Genomic DNA, 22774 nt, shown 5'->3' on the forward strand with positions numbered 1-22774 from the left:
AATAGAATATTCGTTTCTATTAAACATTCCGGAAGGTGTCCAGGATAAATGTATTTCCCGGAGACCTCTGCCTGGTCTGTCAGTTTTCACGTAGCCTTTGTAGTAGGAATAACGCAGACTTTCTCAATCCGGAGACTCATTTTACCCCAGCAATTCTCTATCTCTGTTCTTACACGGTTCATCCCAGACCCAGCGAAATCCACTGTCTTGAAAATTACAAATGAAACGTTTGGCTGAAAAATGATTGTAATATAAACGGGTTCGAGAACTGATCGATGCTGCAAAGCTCCAGGAAGATAGTTAGACTCAAATGGTTCGAGAGTTGTAACGTTCTAGGGCCGGCTAAAAACTGGGTGCAAATAATTATATCAAATAATCGTTGGTTTTGATTACCGGCTCAAACATTGCTCGGTGAAATCGGTGTAATATCCGAAAGTAACTAAATTAAATCATCAGTCCAAGTATTTCGCATCAAAAGTGTGTTTTCATCTAACCCTGTGGATCCTGTGTTCAACCTTAGGGTATCATCAACAATAAGGACCCCAACATTGGGCAACCGTATTTCTAAAATATTTGGAGGAGTGCGTTATTTATTAGAAAGAAAGATAACGTTACAGAGCAAGATGATATTTAGGATATGGCTGGATTTTATCAATATCAAAGCCTTGCTTGTTTCTGTCATTTGTTTCTAAATTCGAATATTTATTTCAGAAATGTATTACGTAACAGGAGAGATTCTCGGCACAAAGCTAAAGATAAATGATCAGTTAAAGAGAGGTCATTAGCACCAGTCACCAGTAAATAGCCTGTTCTACTGTAATAATATATCAAAGAAAAGTTATAGTTTTATTATTTACCAGGATGACCCGGCGAATAACACGAACTAGGAATGCTATAACACTAACTATGATCTGGAATGCACCGCCTGAAAGGGTGGTGGAATCAGATTCAATAGTAACTTTCAAAAGGGAATTGGATAAATACTTGAAGGGAAAAAATGTACAGGACTATAGGGAAAGAGCAGGGGAATGGGACTAATTGGATAGCTCTTTCAAAGAGCTGGCACAGGCACGATGGGCCGAATGGCCTCCTCATGTGCTGTACCTACTATGATACACTGAACTAATCATTTATTATAACACTAAGTTTGAAAAAATTGAACAACACTAAAACGGATCAGATTCAACAGAAGTGAAATTCATCAGTATTTTAGTAGCCATCTAAAACTGTTACACACCTTAGGCCATTTCTTTATTTTATTGCTAGATCCCAATAATAGCTCATGAAACAGAAGGCGGCATTTCTACACCCTGTAAGTTTTTTTAAAAAGGGCAGATTATAAAATTCACAGTAAACTGCAGGGCATGATCAGGGAAAAGATACAAGAATGTTCGCAGGCCTTTGCCCTTGCACATTGAGTGTGCTTCAACAGTATTAAAGGCGAGCGGCTATGCGTGTACATGAGTCCTTGCCTGTGTGTAGGGCAAGCCTTGGGAGCTCAGTGTGTCCGCTTGGAGTCATGGGTTTGGTAGGGAACCTCGTTTCTATCCTCTGAGTTTTTGCGTGCTACTGAATTACTGCATCGAATTCAGATTGCAATGGATATTTAGAATCATTCTTTAAATTACACAAATTACATTTTACATCGCTATATTCTGATTTTATGAGATGCCGTTGACTTGAATTTACCACTCAGATCCCCAGTGGGGAGGATTCTATATATGGAAAGCTTCTGGAAAAGATCCTAGTATGCTCGTGTCATTTTATTCTGATTCACTGAATCCTGAATAGATTCATCATACAATATCTATCTACCACAATGCATTAGAGTTACATTGAAGACTTTTCGGTTAAGGGTACAGGTGTACTGGCACTTTTGCTTCATTGCAAAATGTAAAAGATGACTCTGGAATAGTGTGTGAGACCTTTCTCACACTGGCTCACATCACTTGGATTTTACCTCATCTATGAGCAGAACTCAAGCGTAATTTCAGGCCAATTTAAAAAGTGGTTAGACATGTTGGATCTTCTTTATAAACTTAAACAGAGGTTTGTTTAAATATTTTGAGAAAACGGGCATAAGACTGGAGCTCCCTACTGGCCGTGAGAAGGTGATTGACAGTCTGCAGCATAACTCTGGTGTTGGCAGCTGCAAACCGTGCTGTTCAGATACTAGTCTCAGACCAGCCTAGTAATGCACTATTGCAGTATAACAAGCACACAACACACACACTCATAGAGTTAAATTTGAATTTCACAAACTTCTGACCATGGCACAGGGAAAAAGAAACTTAAAGGTGTTATCACTGACTTCCTGCATCATATGTACAACAAACCGATACGTTCCAGGAGTCTTTATGACGTTATCAGTTATATTTAATGACGTGATATGTCATCGTTGGTTTAGAAAATGGTCCCACTGTAGGCTGGCATTAGAGAGGTTTGGATTGTCCTGTAATTCCAGGCTGAACACTGATTAGTCTCATGTTTGATAGATGCAAAGAGGTCAATTGCGGTCAATATAAGACAACAGAAGAAGTATGAAACAATATATACAATTCTAACTGCCTGGACATAGAATTATATAGAATTACATAGAATGTACAGCAAAGAAACAGTCCATGTGGCCCAACAGGTCCATGCCTGTGTTTATGCTCCAAATGAGCCTCTTCCCTCCCTACTTCATCCAACCCTATTAACTATTTCATCTAACCCTATCACTACTTCCTCTAACCCTATCACTATTTCATCTCACCCTATCACTGCTTCCTCTAACCCTATCACTACTTAATCTAAAGGAATCAAGGGATATGGGGAAAAACCAGGAACAGGGTACTGAGTTAGACGATCAGCCATGATCATTTTGAATGGGGGAGCAGGCCCAAAGGGCCGAATGGCCTACTCTTGCTCCTATTTTCTATGTTTCTATGTTTCTTACCTAACCCTATCACTACTTCACCTAACCCTATCACTACTTCACCTAACCCCATCACTACTTCACCTAACCCTATCACTACTTCACCTAACCCCATCACTACTTCACCTAACCCTATCACTACTTCACCTAACCCCATCACTACTTCACCTAACCCTATCACTACTTCACCTAACCCTATCACTATTTCACCTAACCCTATCACTATTTCACCTAACCCCATCACTACTTCACCTAACCCTATCACTATTTCACCTATCCCTATCACTACTTCACCTAACCCTATCACTACTTCACCTAACCCTATCACTATTTCACCTATCCCTAACACTACTTCACCTAACCCTATCACTACTTCACCTATCCCTAACACTACTTCACCTAACCCTATCACTATTTCACCTAACCCTATCACTATTTCACCTATCCCTAACACTACTTCACCTAACCCTATCACTACTTCACCTAACCCCATCACTACTTCACCTAACCCCATCACTACTTCACCTAACCCCATCACTACTTCACCTAACCCCATCACTACTTCACCTAACCCTATCAGTACTTCACCTAACCCTATCACTACTTCAACTAACCCCATCACTACTTCACCTAACCCCATCACTATTTCACCTAACCCTATCACTACTTCACCTAACCCTATCACTACTTCACCTAACCCTATCACTACTTCAACTAACCCTATCACTACTTCACCTAACCCCATCACTACTTCACCTAACCCTATCACTACTTCAACTAACCCTATCACTACTTCACCTAACCCTATCACTACTTCACCTAACCCTATCACTATTTCACCTAACCCTATCACTACTTCACCTAACCCTATCACTACTTCACCTAACCCCATCACTATTTCACCTAACCCTATCACTACTTCACCTAACCCTATCACTACTTCAACTAACCCCATCACTACTTCATCTAACCCTATCACTACTTCACCTAACCCTATCACTACTTCACCTAACCCCATCACTATTTCACCTAACCCCATCACTATTTCACCTAACCCTATCACTACTTCACCTAACCCTATCACTACTTCACCTAACCCTATCACTATTTCACCTAACCCTATCACTACTTCACCTAACCCCATCACTACTTCACCTAACCCTATCACTACTTCACCTAACCCCATCACTATTTCACCTAACCCTATCACTACTTCACCTAACCCTATCACTACTTCACCTAACCCTATCACTATTTCACCTAACCCCATCACTACTTCACCTAACCCTATCACTACTTCACCTAACCCCATCACTACTTCACCTAACCCCATCACTACTTCACCTAACCCCATCACTACTTCACCTAACCCCATCACTACTTCACCTAACCCCATCACTACTTCACCTAACCCTATCACTACTTCACCTAACCTATCACTATTTCACCTAACCCTATCACTATTTCACCTAACCCTATCACTACTTCACCTAACCCCATCACTACTTCACCTAACCCTATCACTACTTCACCTAACCCTATCACTATTTCACCTAACCCTATCACTACTTCACCTAACCCCATCACTACTTCACCTAACCTATCACTATTTCACCTAACCCTATCACTACTTCACCTAACCTATCACTATTTCACCTAACCCTATCACTATTTCATCTAACCCTATCACTACTTCACCTAACCCTATCACTACTTCACCTAACCCCATCACTATTTCACCTAACCCTATCACTACTTCACCTAACCCTATCACTATTTCACCTAACCCTATCACTACTTCACCTAACCCCATCACTACTTCACCTAACCCTATCACTATTTCACCTAACCCTATCACGACTTCACCTAACCCTATCACTATTTCACCTAACCCTATCACTACTTCACCTAACCCCATCACTATTTCACCTAACCTATCACTATTTCACCTAACCCTATCACTACTTCACCTAACCCCATCACTATTTCACCTAACCCTATCACTATTTCACCTAACCCCCTCACTATTTCACCTAACCCTATCACTACTTCACCTAACCCTATCACTACTTCACCTAACCCTATCACTATTTCACCTAACCCCATCACTACTTCACCTAACCCTATCACTACTTCACCTAACCCTATCACTACTTCACCTAACCCTATCACTACTTCACCTAACCCTATCACTATTTCACCTAACCCCATCACTACTTCACCTAACCCTATCACTATTTCACCTAACCCTATCACGACTTCACCTAACCCTATCACTACTTCACCTAACCCTATCACTACTTCACCTAACCCTATCACTACTTCCTCTAACCCTAACAGTATTTCACCTAACCCTATCACTATTTCACCTAACCCCATCACTACTTCCTCTAACCCTAACAGTATTTCACCTAACCCCATCACTATTTCACCTAACCCTATCACTACTTCACCTAACCCTATCACTACTTCACCTAACCCTATCACTATTTCACCTAACCCTATCACTACTTCACCTAACCCCATCACTACTTCACCTAACCCTATCACTACTTCACCTAACCCTATCACTACTTCCTCTAACCCTATCACTATTTCATCTAACCCTATCACTATTTCACCTAACCCTATCACTACTTCCTCTAACCCTATCACTACTTCACCTAACCCTATCACTACTTCACCTAACCCTATGAATAAGGTTGTAATTTACTTTTAATTTTCTCTAGGAATCAGATGACACATAAAGTACAATGAGAGCAGGTTCTCTTATGAAATATTATGAATTTCCATATTATATTGGAAGCTTGTACTCATAGTTTACCAAATGAAATTTCTTTATTCTGTTGACTGCATTCTCAGAAAGATTTAAGCAGTGAAAAGCAGAACTAAATTTACTTAGAGACTTAAAAGAGACTGTGATATGTGACAGTTGAATAATTTAGTCATATAATTCAAGGATGGATATAATAAAGAGATAATTTTGCAGTTCTAAAGCAGAATTATAATGATTTAAAGAGAGAGTAACTACTTCAGATACTATCAATGATATTCACAGGGCACCTCATTGATTTTAGTTTTTTAAAATAACATTTTAGTTTTTACTTTTTAAAATATTCCTATTTACATGACTCCTCGGTTAGCTCTATATATAACCATTTGAAGCAGTACAGAGGCGTTTTAGAATATTTAGAAAAAAATGGAAAAAACAAGTCACCCCACAATCATTAGGGAGATTAAGAACAGTGGCAGTAAACATCCTCTGCAGATTTGCTGCATTTTTCTAACACGCCCACTCACTCTTAAAAATCTGTATCTAGGACACCATTAAAGAGCCTTGTAAATGGAACTACTTCAAGCTGAGAAGTGCTCTCTAATAATCTCTTATCTTAGGTCATGCCTACCTTGTTCCACTAAGAGCCCGGAAAATATAATATAAAGGATATTGTACAAGTTTGATCGTGAGATCCAATGATGTAAGAAACAGCAAAAGTGACACCTGAGAGATTTATGAATGTCAGAAGTAACTCAAGAGAGTCTTAAACAGATTGCCAGCTACCTGTTGTTATTTATGGAGTGCAAAATTTTGATTTAAAGAGCAATCTTTTTTTCTTTTTTAAATTGTTATAAAATGAATGTGCAGAGACAAAAGGCTAAATAGTCTCAGTTATACTGCTGCTTTTTTAAAAATTCGTTCATGGGATGTGGGCATCTCTGGTGAGGCCAGCATTTATTGCCCATCTCTAATTGCCCTTGAGAAGGTGGTGGTGAGCCGCCTTCTTGAACCGCTGCAGTCCGTGTGGTGAAGGTTCTCCCACAGTGCTGTTAGGTAGGGAGTTCCAGGATTTTGACCCAGTGACGATGAAGGAACGGCGATATATTTCCAAGTTGGGATGGTGTGTGACTTGGAGGGGAATGTGAAGGTGGTGTTGTTCCCATGAGCCTGCTGCCCTTGTCCTTCTAGGTAGTAGAGGTGCTGTCGAAGAAGCCTTGGCGAGTTGCTGCAGTGCATCCTGTGGATGGTACACACTGCAGCCACAGTGCGCCAGTGGTGAAGGGAGTGAATGTTTAGGGTGGTGGATGGGGTGCCAAGCAAGCGGGCTGCTTTGTCCTGGATGGTGTCGAGCTTCTTGAGTGTTGTTGGAGCTGTACTCATCCAGGCAAGTGGAGAGTATTCCATCGCACTCCTGACCTGTGCCTTGTAGCTGGGGGAAAGGCTTTGGGGAGTCAGAAGGTGAGTCAATCGCCGCAGAATACCCAGCCTCTGACCTGCTCTTGTAGCCACAGTATTTATGTGGGTGGTCCAGATAAGTTTCTGGTCAATGGTGATCCCCAGGATGTTGATGGTGGGGGATTCGGCGATGGTAATGATGTTGCATGTCAAGGGGAGGTGGTTAGACTCTCTCTTGTTGGAGATGGTCATTGCCTGGCACTTGTCTGGCGCGAATGTTACTTGCCACTTATTAGCCCAAGCCTGGATGTTGTCCAGGTCTTGCTGCATGCGGGCATGGACTGCTTCATTATCTGAGGGGTTGCGAATGGAACTGAACACTGTACAATCATCAGCGAATATCCTAATTTCTGACCTTATGATGGAGAGAAGGTCATTGATGAAGCAGCTGAAGATGGTTGGGCCTGGGACACTGTTCTGATGAACACCTGCAGCAATGTCCTGGGGCTGAGATGGTTGGCCTCTAACAACCACTACCATCTTCCTTTGTGCTAGGTATGACTCCAGCCACTGGAGAGATTACCCCCTGATTCCCATTGACTTCAATTTTATTAGGGCTCCTTGGTGCTACACTTGGTCAAATGCTGCCTTGATGTCAAGGGTAATCACTCTCACCTCACCTCTGGAATTCAGCTCTTCTGTCCATGTTTGGACCAAGGCTGTATTGAGGTCTGGAGTCCTGGCGGAACCCAAACTGCGCATTGGTGAGCAGGTTATTGGTGAGTAAGTGCCGCTTGATAGCACTGTCGACGACACCCCCCATCACTTTGCTGATGATTGAGAGTAGACTGCTTTGCATTGCTGTGAAGCAGTTTCTACTTCAAAGTAACACAAAAGTGATAGTGTCACTTAGAGTTGGGTTCTGACCTATGTCTGGTGGGTAGCAGTCTGAGATCCCCTAGAGAAGACCACCTCATACTTCTTGGACTATAAACTGAACTCAAGTGTGGTGACAGGCCTAGTTGAAAAAGTGCTTAGAGTTCCATTGGACCTGCTAGACGCTTTTTTCTTTGTTATTTGGATATTGATGATACTGGCAATGCAAACTTTATTGATCATCACTGGTTGCCCTGATGGCATTGTTGCTGCAATGTATGCAGAAATGCTTTCCAGAGATCTCTCCTCCACTTCAGAGGGTTGCCACACCATGTACTACACCATGTAGTTTGGGACTGGAGTCAGATGTAGGCCAGGCCAGGTAGGAGTGGCAAATTCCTTTCCCTGGCAGACATCAGTCTTGCAGTTGGGCTTTGAGAACAGTCCAGCAGCTTGCATGGTCAGTTGATGGACATAAATTATTGAATTCAATTTTATAATTTACCATGGTGGGATTAGGAACTCACAAGCTCTGGGTTATTAATCCACTACCATATCATGCCCATTATAAACCGAAACAGAACTTATTTCAATGATTTGAGTGTGAGAACACTTCTGCCTATCTTCTCAATACATTTAACATTTTCTGGTCAGGAGCAGAGCGCTGCATATGTGTGTATGCACTTGTGCACAGAGATCTATCCTGGCTATCTCTAAACTATTCTGGCTGGCAGAATAAAATTTTCAGTCAGATGGTATAAACAGGGAGCTGCTGGCTGCGAATGAACACTGTATGTATCAATCTGAGATCATAGTTACAATATAGCTGCAGCTTAAGAGTGACACAGTACTGACATAGGACTAGTATGTATGTGGCAGAGCATGATAGATGCTATAGTACAACTTGGGTTTTATTCTGGAAGTGGATTATAGGAACAAAACCTACAATATGCATTATTATACAGAATAATAATGATATCAGGAAGCGTGTGAAAATGAAAATTCACAAGTTGATCTTGAGTGATTTCAAACTGTCCGCTGAGTCCTGAGATTAGATTACAGATTCTAAATCATTCTCTGATGTCATGAATTTATTACAGTGTATATGTGTTTAAATTTTAATAGAATAGATTAGTAACATCATTGTTAGATTGTTAGGAATTCTTTCTGTTGTTGAAAGTGTCTGATTATCTCAGCATGGTGTTGGAGAGTGCTCATTTTTAAAATTTTCCCTTGGTGTAGCTGATCTCCTGTGGGTGTCAGATACTTCCTCTGGGGAAATGGTCTAAGTAGTCCCTCAGGTCAATTAGAGGCTAATTATTGTTGTCATTGGAGGTTTTTGTAAAACAGCAGCTGCTTAGCCCCTCTCCTTGTTATCTCAACAACTACTCCAGGTTATCTCAAGATCAGACAAACAGCAGAAAATAACTAGATTTCTTTTCCATTTTGTATACCTTTTTAAGATTGTTCATTTGTGATTTGTTCATATTTGATACAAAATATGACATCCAGAGTGTGACTTCTGGAGTCTGAATTTAGAAGAAAGACAGACACTCTCAAAACTTTTATAGAGAGAGATATGAAGAAGGACCAGAGTGGGAGAAAGGGCAGAGCCCTCAAGAACCTTAGAATTAACAGAAGAAGAGTCAGTGGATAAAATAATGAAAAAGGATCAGAGAATGCTCACTAGCAGTCCAGTACCTCACTACAGTGGTAGAGAATGTTCACTTGCACACCAGTGTCTCAGTACACCGCTGGGGAATGTTTATTGTAGAAATCAGGGCAGCTGCATAATTCCTGTTTACTACAATCTCATTAAGCATAGAGAGAGCTTCTGTGTGAAATATTTTTTCCACAAATGTTTGACTTCCATTATATAACCGTTATGTTGACATCTGGCATACAGTTCCTTCAGCAAATGTTATTTACTTATTTTCAGTGTCAGTAACAATAACAGAAATCTGAGTTTTTAGGAATCAGCCACGGTTCAAGCTCTTGATGTACAGCACACATGTGTGGGTGTGAATAAAGGCAGGATTGGGCATGGCTTAATGCCCTTCATCATTGAATAGCCAACTAACACTGGTATATTCAGCGTGGCTTGCCCCATTGTTTCCCCTTAGTAGAAGTATATTGTGTATGTCTTCTACTTCCTAATGATGTGCTCCTTCTAAATGTTTTCCCAGTGGCACGAGGAAGTGAAGTTATTGTTTATTGTATGTCGGTGTTGGTCTGTAAGGATGAAGATGGCCCAATACTTCTTGTGCTGGATAAGTAGATGACCCTGCAACTACAGACACTGTGGGTACAATTTGCAATGGCTGTCTGTGCCTATATGCTATTTGATACATTTATAGTCATTTGAATGGGGTGACTGGATATGGTGCCACCCTGAGAAGCATCTCCATCATTCTTGCCAGTTCCTGCCATTCACCTGCGACTGGATACTTCCTCAGAGATGTGTGGCTATCTCACCTTGATTCCCAAACATGGTGAATCCAGACAAGGCTATAAATTGGAATCCAAGGTCTTTAGAGCCTCACTCATAGCATTCATTAAGGAATCTATGGCTGCACTTAGCAGCTCAGGCAAAAGGGCTCTGCTGCAGAAGTGGTCACATTTCCCATGGGTATTGTGCACCTTGGTTACATGGTGATACAATATTGCACAGATGCAAGTTGTGGACTCCTCAACAGATGCCTCAACGCTGTAGTTGCTTCTAGCACACTCACAAATGGCTGTATGGATGCTAATGTTGAGCTATCAAGCTATAGAGCTGATGTTGCAGTTCCTCCAAGTGCACCTGTATTTTCTTTGTGCTTTGTGCTTCACCAAGTTCTCCCTGCTGGAACCATCATAGTGTGAATATATCTGGATATATTGCCATTGTAGGAGTTGAGGCTGCACATTGGATTCTGACACTCTTTCTCTTAGATGCCTAAAGGATCCGAAGAAGAATATATTTTAAAATGTTGGCAGTAAGCCACCCCTTGAAACAAAGATTTATGTGGTAAGACTTTGTAGTGTGCCTGTGTGGGAGGGAGTGAATGAGTGAATAAATAAGGATAGAAAGCATGAAAAGCAAAGTATGATACCAGCCATGAGTTTTGGGATTGCCTGAAAATACCTCCTCCCATACTTCATCTATTGTCAGAGCATCCAGAATTTGCAGTGCCCTCTGTAATAAGGAGTTAATGGCTGCAGCATCACAGACTTCCTTCCTATCTGCCTTTACTGATGCCAAACAGGAACATATGTTGGGAAAAGCAATATAGAGATATGTGTGACCCAAGTGCCCAGACCACCAGCCACCTTATGTAAATATGTCAACATGCAGCTGCAGCTACCTTGTGTTGGTAGCATGTTTGGTCTTTGTTGCTTGTCACATTTCTTGGGCTACAGAACAAAGTACATTGTGCTGGTAACAATGCAAAGTGACCTGGTAAAACATGGATATGCATGTGCATTCGGAAAGCACAGGAACTATATAGAACTGCACGTTGTGCCTCTATAATGCCACACCACACTTACATTATAATGTTTTTATGATGCATTATACGACAACACTGTTAAATTATGCAAAGTGTGAGCAGACTTACCTTGGCAACCTGAAGTAGACCAGCAAATTTATTCTTCCCCTGATCCCAGGTCTGAAACACAGGTGAGGCAGTATTCACTCTCCCTATCACCTCTATCTAGGTTTCTTGGCAGTATCCTTTACTGAAGGGTGCTCTTCCACTTCAAAAAAGATTCACTCTTCTCTGTAGCACCTCCTACAGTAGCACCTCCAAAGCTGAATCTTGGAATGGTGCTGTTCTATTTCTATGCCTTGCTTTGGCATTTTTAAAACTTTTGCAACCAGTTCCTTTTTAAGAGCTGGTATTGCCAAATAACCCACCCTCTCTGCCAGCAAACTCCCAACACTTCATGTGCTAAGCCCAAAAATGTATTTAAATGAACTGACCTTGCATGACAACATGCTGACAGCTCAGTGGAGGACAGGTGCACACAGTGCACAGAGAGCAGCAGTTCTGGTACCACTGCACCCTGATCACATCATCATCCCTAGGTGTCAGTCTGTTCCATAACTCTAAACATGAAGAAGCTATTCCTTAAATTATGTTGAATTACGACTTCTCTGACCTGAAATGATCTATTCTGGTCCCTTATCCCGGTTTTCACAATGTACCTCTCTGTATCCACCTTATCAATTCTCTTCAGTGTGCATATCGCTATTTGGGTATGATGGTGTTCTGGTTATGTTACTGCACTAGTATTACAGAGGCCTGGACTAATAATCCAAAGGACAATGAGTGCAAATCCTTCAATGGCAATTTGAGAATTTGAATTCAGTTTTTTAAAATATGTAAAAGTGACCATGAAGCTGTCAGATTGTTGTAAAAACAATCTGAACCAACCAGTTCACTAATGTCCTTTAGGGAAAGAAACCTGCTGTTCTTACCCAGTCAGGCCTATATATTACTCTAGTCCTGTACCAATGTGGTTGACTCTTAACTGCCCTCTGAAGTAGCCTAGCAAGTCATTCAGTTGTATCAAATCAAGAAGGCAGCCCACCATAACCTTTTCAGGGCAACTATGGGTGAGCAATAAATGCCAGTTTCGCCAGTAACGCCCACATTCTGGGAATGAATTAAAAAATTCCTTAGCCTCCTTTCAAAGAGCAGTGATCTAAAACCTAGAATCAGCTTTGTTGCTCCTCAGATGGCTGAAAAAGGCAAACTATTAGAAAACAAAGGGCCTGAATGAAGATATTTACTATCCTTATATCTAAAACGCTGTATCTCAACTATCATCTACACTGGCTGCTTTGTACATCTCCCATTCTCCAGACAACAGGATGGCAGTTAACTTTTTCCAGGTTTCTACCAAAGTTGCTCTGAGATTGGCCAATGACAGATACTTGAGAACTGCCGCACTGGCTGATTTTCCTCCCTTTCCTGTGGGGAATCTGACACCTTCTCCAGGCAACTGAGCAAATATCCAGAAATCACAGGTGTGAACTAATGTCCCACTGCTCCACTGAACATTGATACAACTCCATGTTGGGTCAGCAGGTTGCCCTCAGTGCATTTGTCTAAAGTGAAATTTATACTTTTTAACAATGTAGCCTGTAAATTTGGAAAAACAAAGTGATCTTAAATAGTAATATATGATTCCACTGAGATGCCAGTTCTCAATGAATAATCCACCTTCTGAAATCTTTAAAATATCGTTTGATTAATTACTTACTCTAGAAACTGAGGTATGGTCTTCCGAGCGCTGGCATGGCTCTAGAACCTTGCCCGGGTGCTATGTGTGAGACACAACAAGCTATTTGACCTTAGGAGCATCTCAACCAGACCCATTTCTGTCCTAACCTGATGTTCCAGCATAGGTGACTGGATGGCAATTGGAGTGAGATCTTTAGCTGATTCTTTTCACCTCTCTAGCCCAGGTTTAATTGTAATGCTTCTGTCACCAGCTTAGTTGACATCAGCTAATTCAGTGTAGACCAGGAATTGAACCTGAGATCTTCCTGGTCTATTGGCCTCAGTATCTCCAGAGGGTGGTGCTGTTATCCACTGTGCTATTGGGTGGAAGTACATTGATAAATTTTTATTTAAAATTAATCACATATTTTTGAAGGTACACTTTCAATATGTTTGTGAAACTGTGCCACATCATGTGATGTATGGAGTGTAATCATTTATTTTAAGGACACATAATATATTGATAATGCACATTGTAATTGTAAATATATATACAATTAACTTTCTTGACATTTCAAATTCTGATATATAGTATAACAGATACAAAGTCGCAACACGGACAAGATTTGTATGATTTTTATTTGCAGAGAATGGAAATATAACAAGGGTTTTAGATTTTCTGTTTTGTTAAAGTTTTGGACAGGGCAATTGCATTTTTTTAAGCACAAGATCCAGTAAAATTGGAATAAAAATGAAAGAGCTGGAAATAAGACATAATTTAGGCAGTTGGAGAAATTACAAAATATCCTTACCCTCTACGGTCAATATGAAGAATATCAAAACAGGAATTCTTATTAAAGACACATTTCTGATTTTTTTTGTACTTTCTCCATTCAAATGTTACTTCTGCCAGATGGAATTTCCAGTGTAAGTGCTCACACATGTAGTTTTGATTGACGGGCAGGAATCAAAATGGGAGCAATGCCTTTTAACATTTACTACACCCATTGAGTTCAGAAATAAAATAAATGAAAAATAAACACGTTTTCCTTTTTTCTCCCAGTTTCATAACCCACCTGATTTTCATAAATGACATTTTAATTTCAGGAGTTGAAATTAGAATTGTTCTGTGTTTGACCCTAAATTCTCACAACCTGATTATATATCATGATGTGGCTATACCAACCATGAGGAGACATTATCATTGGCATGTATAGCACAAGTGATTCTCTCTCTGTACAATTAAATATATGCTGTATATTGAACAAATAACTTGGAGCTAGAATAATCAATTCAGAGGAGGGTAAGAACCACAGGAGCAGATAGCTTAAAAATGAATAATATCCATAGACATTGGGATAGTAAGGGGAAAATCAGCAATGGTTCCTGCTGCTAATCATTATCCAGTGGTGCCCACTGAAAGAAACATGCGTGTGGATGTCAAGGACAGATGAGGCTTACTACCCATGATTAAATAGGCTGACATTCACTAACTAGGTTCACTCATGAGAAATGTCCACTTGAACAAGATACTAGAGAGTGGTGGATGCTTGTGGAATTACTCCCAAGACTGACTTGTTACATTCTGGAAAAATGAGAGAAAAGGATAGAAAATTGAGGGGGGAAATCCTCAATAGAAACATTTAGTTTGTTTGCTCTTCAAAACCTCTCCACCCAAGTAAATTTCTGACATACAAAAATTTTATCAAGACATTTGGAAGCACTTCTTCATTTTAATCTCTTGGTTCCCTTGAGTGCAGTACAAAATGGATCAACAGATGCCCATAAATTCTATAATGAGGACAGAATATAGAAAACGCATATTCAAAATGGAAGCAAGTACAACTAACTAACCTCACGAAGTTAGATGTGACTTGCTAAGTCTAGATCTTGGTTAATTTAGTCGACTTTTGCTCAATGTCCTTAGGCAAACTATTGTTCACTTTGGAAATTGCTTCCATGACATCCTGGGTCACACTGTTGTTCAACCCAAAGATGATGGTTAAATAAATGTAATATGAACAGGAGTTCCATCAGGTTTTTTTTGCCCTTAGGGCAAGCTTCTTCACTTCCCACCTGGCAGCTGAATGAGAACTGACAAAATTGCAGAAGTATTTGGGCTGGGATATGTGGTAAGAATCTGTGACTCAAACCAGTTGCCCCATTCAACTTCACATGCTTTTTAAAGCTATGTAAATTGTTATGTGGTTTAAGAAAGCTAGTGCAGTCTTGTGATTTTATATAGTTCCTGATTTTTCTATTTGTAACGTTTCATTAATTTACCTAATACCAAGGGGAATCACTGATGTAAAATGAGGACCTTTAATGTTGGCTCTGGTACTTTGAATTAACTTTTTTTTGTGTAGGTAACAACCCTCTTTGTTATTTTTTTTCCCTTTATTCAATTGGACATTCCTACCCCATGAGCAATTCACAACCAAGAAGGCATCCTGCTGCCAAACCTCCACCAATGCTGCATCAACCTAGAGGTATGAAAGAGTGGCTGGCTTGGAAATCTCTTCCACTTTAATTTTCCCTGCCTCCTTCCCTGAGGGGAAACTATTGACCTCTATTCAGCACTTCACACAGTGGAGTGGGTAAAAAATTGAACTCTTGGGTATAGGGGATCTTTGGAATTAATCCACATCCCCCCATTTTGTGGCACCACAATGCTTCAATGTGCCACTCCACTGGGCCTTCCAGGTGGAATAATATCTTTCAAGACGTGTATTTTTAAAGTGGAAATTTAAATGTATTAACAATATACACTGAGGGATCAGATGCATGTACAGCAATAGATGAATGACAATGAGTTACAAGATTGTCATTCAGTTCAGTATTTCTGAGCACGTCATAAACAGTGAGAGAGCCTCAGGCACTTTATAAATCCCAGTAGGATTGTAATGCTTAATTACTACTTTTCGATCTGCCAGATGTTTGATATTCAATATATTATGTAGTCTGTTGTATATAATTTTTTTTAAAGTTAGATTTCTTCACCATTAAATGCCTGCTGCATTGCCTATAGTTAAAGCAACATGTTAAGGTGAATGGGTAACAAAGGTGCTAATGACACAGAACCTGAATGCATAAGTCATGTGCCTTCAGCTCTTACATCATAAGATCGTACAACAGGGAAGGGAGGTCAGCAGTGGATTCATGGGAAATATACTGCACACTATATAACATAAGGGAGTAATTTAACATAACATCTCATGAAACATTCCTTAAAAATGCTGCATTTGTACATTGATACGATGCAATACCTTAAATACTGTATTTCTAAATATTGCATTACTCAGGAATGTGAAACACCAACCCCCTGATCTGTCAGCTATATTCTGTGTGCCAGTCTAGCTTGCTTTATGAACTGCTAAAGTTAGATAGAGGTTTGAAGAGCTGCTGTTTAAATTGTGAACTCTGGTAGGAACAGTGACTGCATGTAAACCAAAGTAACTTTCTGAGCAGGAAATGTTGAACACTGGCATTCTGCATCATCGATGTTTCATTGCTCTGAAAATTATTTTAATCATTTTTCTATAGGGTTGACAAGTTTGATGACTTGTATTATATAATATTTCAGGTCTGGAGGAGTGTAGTATATATTAAACTGTTCTTGTGTTAAAATGTTATTAATTTTTCATTCTTTTAAAAGCAATAATCTATAAAATTCTTCCCATCCTATGCCTACATCCATTAATAACATTTTGGATAAATACAAAGCAGCTTTAAATATAATTCTGATACAGCAGAGAATTCCATTGTGCCTATCCACATCTTGTTTAATCCCATTCTGTACAACTCCAATGTACCATTTCACATCCCCTTCACACCTATCACATTAAATCACAGTACTTGTTCCACATATCCATTACCCTGTGGTACAATTTTTTTTGAATATCTCATTTTGCTTGAGTCTTGTTAATTCTTCGCTCATGTTCTGTATTTCTGCGATTAGAATCTAAGTTAAATTGCATACCTATACCTAATACCCATTCCTCTTAGTATTTTAAAAACTTGGATTGTGTTCCCTCTCATTTTTTTTTCACAGTGCAAACAAATTGACTCCTGTAAGTTTCTTGTCATAACTTGGAGCCATAATTCCTTGAATTATTCTTACTGCTCTTCTCAATATTCTCACCAATGCATCAGTGTTCCTTTGAAGATAGGAGCCTGGAATTTCCCTGGGGTTCTCTTGAATCCACTGCCATAACTTTGATGGAAGATCAGCGGGATGGCCATTTCTGCCATTTCTCTCAAGTTTCCAATACTCTTCCACTGGTGGGGGATCTGGAAAACCCTGTGGACATTCTCTCCCAGGCTGTCCAAATTATGTACAATATTCTAATTGTATCCTCACCAGTGCATCAAAATAATCTATTCAACTTATAATCAAATGTTTTTGAGATGTACCTCAGTACTTGACAACCTTGTTGATAACAGCTCCACTTTGACTCAAGTGAATGCTGCATCAACCTGGAGTGAATCTAAGATATACATTCTCTATTCTATGCTTTTAATGTCCTTTCTGTAATGTGGTGCCCAAAACTGCACACAAGACTCTAACTGTTGACTACCCAATGTTCTGTACAACTGTAACTTTACTCTTGTACTCTATGACTCTATTTACAAAACAATTATATTATTCACTCCCAATCATCATAATTCTATAAAGCATTGTAAGCTACCATGGCCCAGCATTTGAAATTGATGAATTTGATCTGCAGCTCTTAAAAAATACAGTCAACTCCGGATATATGAATTACTATTCCATGCAGAGAATTCAAATCTATCAAATCATTTGGGGTCATTCCCATTATATAAAATTCCTCATTAAAGCATAATATTTAGATTCAGAACTCTCCTTCAAACTGAGTCTTGCCCATTATCTGGATTTTAATACTCAAATTCACTAATTATAGTTAATGCACAGATATTTTACTGAGCGACATCAACATGTTTCAAAAATGCAATCACCTCTCTGCAAAATGTGTATTTTTGTTAAGTGTTTTCTGTTAATGTTGTTTAGACTGATTGAATCATTTATTAGGCTGTGATCCAAATACCCTGCCAATTGGCTACTTTTAACCAGTAATTTACAAAAACCCTCAATCAAGCACAATTTTCATCCATGTGTAAACTTGGCAGTCTAGTGATACATCCATCAGGATTTATCTGTATGTTCACTCTTCCCTTCAAATTAGATTTTTTGTTTTGCCTGGATGTGAAGATATTTCAGCTAAAAGTTGGATTGACACATACTAAATGGAGCATGTAAACACTGATCTATTGTTAACCATAATGGAGTCACTGATATGACTGAGGTAACTGACTGATCGATTTTGCCATTCAAGAATTCTGAACACAATTGTGATTGGCATCAAGTCTCCTCTCATAGTGATTAATAGGTATGGTTGATTTTGTATTTAGTATCTTTCGAATAGGTAAATTTAACCGTGAAGCATTATCTCAGATATTGCACAAGTGTTTTTTCTATCTAAATAAACTTAAGGCTAGAAATAACTAAGTCATGTTTTGGGATTTTTAGATCATTTTTCCACAAAAAAAGCATTTGGAAAAAAAAAGTTACTTTTCAAATGTTATGTTTCAAAGCATAATTGGCCCAGATTTTGCTGAAAATAATGGTAAGGCTAATAATGCTAGTTGTTATTTATGCGGAAACGGTACAGCAACTTCAGGCGAGGGGCGGATGCGTGATTAAACGTGATATCCAAAAGTTGCTGTCCGAGTTGCGCCACTCCGCCATTATCCTTGCAAAAACAGCATCTCGCTGTCTGCCTCATCATTGAAATGCATTGAGTGGCATGAAGCTGCTGTATTTTTGCAGTAGATACAAACTAAACTTTCCACAGAAAATTAAGTTTTGTCCATTCCAGTCTAAGTACCCTTTTAACGCCATGATAAGTGTTAATTTCTGCCAATCAACCTCTCTGGCACTGAAAATGAACTATTACAAATATGGAGTCTCATTCCTTCAGGTTTTAATTGTTGTTCGAGATTTTAAAAATGTTAAATTTTAAATTAAAACTTTTTTGTAACTTTTCCTTTCTGTCTCTTTTTTCTTTATCTTAATCCAATCTTTCTTTCCCTCTCTTAATTTCTCTCTCTGTACCTGATTTGATATTGAATTCACCCACTCTAATTTACACTTCCTTCCCAGTCCTTGCACTGTTAATGTCACAATCTTTTAATCTGATTGATTACACAGAGATACACAGTTGCTTGCCCTGTTCACTCAGGTCCCAAATGCCCAGTTTTCCTCGCTGCCACGTTATCAGCTCACACTTTCAACAAAGTACCAACCAAAATTTTGAAAAGCTAAACATGCAAGGGCAAATCTAACTAACAGCAGATGCCATTATATGCCCTGCTACAGCAAATTATGGTCCAATGTATTTGCATAAGTTTAAAAAAGGCACTACGATGTAGATGGTTAACATACTAATAGATGTTCATTTTCTTCCCCAAAGACCGTAAACAATAAGCAATTCATTAACCTGTCTTAATAGTTGCTAATCATCTCATACACATTGTAATAAAAAGTCTCTGATCCCTTTCTGGCTGTGAACAGAAGGAGATAAAACACAGAGACAGAGACAGTCGGTCAGTTTTTTGAAACAGAAAGCTACAAGACAGCCAAACCCTGCAAAGGCTAAAAGGAGGTTGGAATGCAAGAGAGAGTAGTTATTCTGATTAAGTCAAACAACACAAACTATTGATGTGGGGAAGCATAAAATGTTCATTATTTTGTATTATTACATGAAGACAAGATGTACTGATTGAAATGACTGAATTCAATCATAACTGTTGCTCTGTATTTCATGTGCTGTGAGATAAAGCAGCTTAAAGACTTGTATTGGTCTCGTCTCACCAAATGTTTGCTCGATCCACTTTTGGAGAGATTGAAGGATACACATGGGAAAGTCACAAATATCCAGTTTAGATAATAAGGAGGTATTATTGTTACACTTGGCCGGCCTCCCATCTTCCACCCTCCATAAAATTGAGCTCATTCAAAACTCTGCTGCTCGTATCCTAACTCGCATCAAGTCCCGTTCACCCATCACACCTGTGCTTGCTGATGTACATTGGCTCCCGGTCCGGCAATGCATTGATTTTAAAATTCTCATCCTTGTTTTCAAATCCCTCCATGGCCTCACCCCTCCCTATCTCTGCAACCCTCCGAGATCTCTGCACTCCTCCAATTCTGGCCTCTTGCGCATCCCCGATTTTAATCACTCCACCATTGGCGGCTGTGCCTTCAGCTGCCTAGGCCCTAAGCTCTGGAATTCCCTCCCTAAACCTTTCCACCTCTCTACCTCTCTTTCCTCCTTTAGGACGCTCCTTAAAACCTAGCTCTTTGAGCAAATTTTGGTCACCTGTCCTAATATCTCCTTAAGTGGCTCGGCATCAAATTTTGTTTGATAACGCGCCTGTGAAGTGCCTTGGGACATCTTACTACGTTAAATGTAAGTTGTTGTTGTAAAACTAGATATTGGACAGTACGGGCACATGCCTAAATGTAGGATACTTGGACTGCTTACAGGAATGACTAACACTGCAGTAGCCGAGAGACTATCTAAGATGAGACTGAAACTTGTAACAGCGATATTAGTGGACAAACATTTAACACATTCATATTACATTCCTCTGCCCATTATTTTAACAGAAACATTGACCCATTTAAACTAAACAGGTTAACACCGCCGCTAAAGTGTTATCTGAACATGTTAAACATTGTTACTTTTTAGTTGGCTTGAATATTTTCATAATCTCTGTTACTAAAGCATTCTGATGCTGAATGCTGGGTAAACACTGGATGTAACTTTTTTCAAATGTGGTAAATGTCTATGATCCAATATTGCTACAATGTCTATTGCGAGCTATGTTAACAGTTGGTTCATTAACTGCTTGAATCTGTTGTTTAATCATTGGAATAAACATTCATATATTTGTACTTTATCTTGAGATAGCAGCTAAAATAATCTTAAACTACGTTATGTACTCAGCAGAGGTAGTAGCAATGTAAACCACCAGCAAAATTAAACCTGTAATGTTTACAGAGGCAGTGGGGAAAAAGTGATTAATTTCAAGAATAACATGCAAATTGGGGAGAGGTGTTTATACTGCTGTTAATTTGCTTATTGTTTTGAGCTACCAGTGCAGAACCAGGATCTAAATGAGTCAGCTTTTTATATCTTACACTGGAACTAGCTTAACAAGGATTTACACTAAAGCCTTGAGTGCTGGTAATGGATCTGTACAAGTCACTTGTGTAAATAGGCCTAGGGTTGCAATGATAATCATCAATTCACTTCTTTTCAGTTCCTGCTTCTACATATTTGTAAATAATTTGCCAATACTAGCAGTTTAAAAGGAACACCATTCTGAAAACTTTCACAGCGCTGTGAGAAGACTAGACTAGATTAGGCTGAACACCAAAATTTTTCATAGTGGAAACTGAAAATGAATGCAGAAAATATAATTGTGATTCACAGGTTAACTGTGTTACTGCATTACTGTGTTAACATGATGAGAAGATGTCATCAGCAGCCTTGTAAATCTCAAAACTATCAATACCGTGAGACAATGCCAAAGGAATCATCATAGTCAAACCTCTTATTGTCTAAAGTGCAGTTATATGTGCTAAAATATGACAAGAAGTGAAAGCTGACAATAAATGAGATCAATAATAAAGGCCATCAATGACAAAAAGGGGCTTATACAACAACCTACATTTATTAGCACCTTTAACTTAGCTAAACATACCAAAGCGCATTACATTTGGGAATCAGAAGTGAGCAGGAGTAAGAAGGAAATTATGGGAGGTGGCTGAAGGTGCAGTCAAAGAAGTAGTTCTGAAAATAAGCATTTCAAGGTGGGGGAGTGATGCAGCAAGGGAATGCGGCTTAGAAAGAGAGTACCAGACTTCGGAGAAAAGATGGCTGAGGTCTCTGCCACTGATGGTAGAATGAAGGAACATGGCCCTTAAAAAGAGGTGATAATAAGCAAATAGAATTTAAAATAGTAAAGGAAAGAATGATAACTAGGCCTTACCTCCTTTTTGGAGGGATGATGGCTGACACTCCAGTAACTTTTATTAACATTTCTTTTCTGCCTACAATGGTTATGATAAAGGGTTGCACATGAAGTGCTAACTTATCCTTTTCTTTCTGGTGCTTTTTACTTCATATTTCTCATGACCTATAGTTTCCTTTATCCCTGAATATTGTCTAATGAGATTTCTTTTGTTGTGTTTGCAGAGTCCCAGCTAAGCTCAGATCAGGAGCAGAGCCCAGGAGCAGAGGGTGAGAGCCCAACCCAACATACAACCTGTTCCTACAGCTCTCCCACAGAACTCACTCCCAACTCCACCTCATCTCTCCCAACCTCCTCCATGGATGAGATTCAGATGGAATTGCAATGTGCAGATCTCTGGAAAAGATTTCACGACATTGGCACCGAAATGATTATTACCAAAGCTGGAAGGTACCAAACAAAATTTTCTTTTGATCATTTAAATCTGTGCCATGTTAGTAGACCTCAGCCTGAGACACTGTTTCAAGGCTTGATTTTTCC

At 39.4% G+C, this 22774-nt stretch overlaps 1 protein-coding gene across 4 annotated transcripts in view; it reads left to right on the forward strand.

Moving 5' to 3' along the window:
• tbx15 (T-box transcription factor 15) overlaps positions 1–22774 on the forward strand; it is a 79604-nt gene that overhangs the window by 14561 nt on the left and 42269 nt on the right. For 2 of the 4 annotated variants that reach the window (XM_067992971.1, XM_067992974.1), the window contains exon 2: positions 22459–22684. The exons of 1 other annotated variant lie outside the window; for it this stretch is intronic. In XM_067992971.1, the coding sequence (XP_067849072.1) occupies positions 22459–22684 (226 nt within the window). Of the gene's footprint in view, positions 1–15586; positions 15664–22458; positions 22685–22774 lie in introns of those variants that run through there. One more of the 4 variants, XM_067992972.1, reaches the window with a different exon arrangement.

Source organism: Heptranchias perlo, chromosome 11 (genome assembly GCF_035084215.1).
Source record: "Heptranchias perlo isolate sHepPer1 chromosome 11, sHepPer1.hap1, whole genome shotgun sequence".
Lineage (NCBI taxonomy): Eukaryota > Metazoa > Chordata > Chondrichthyes > Hexanchiformes > Hexanchidae > Heptranchias > Heptranchias perlo.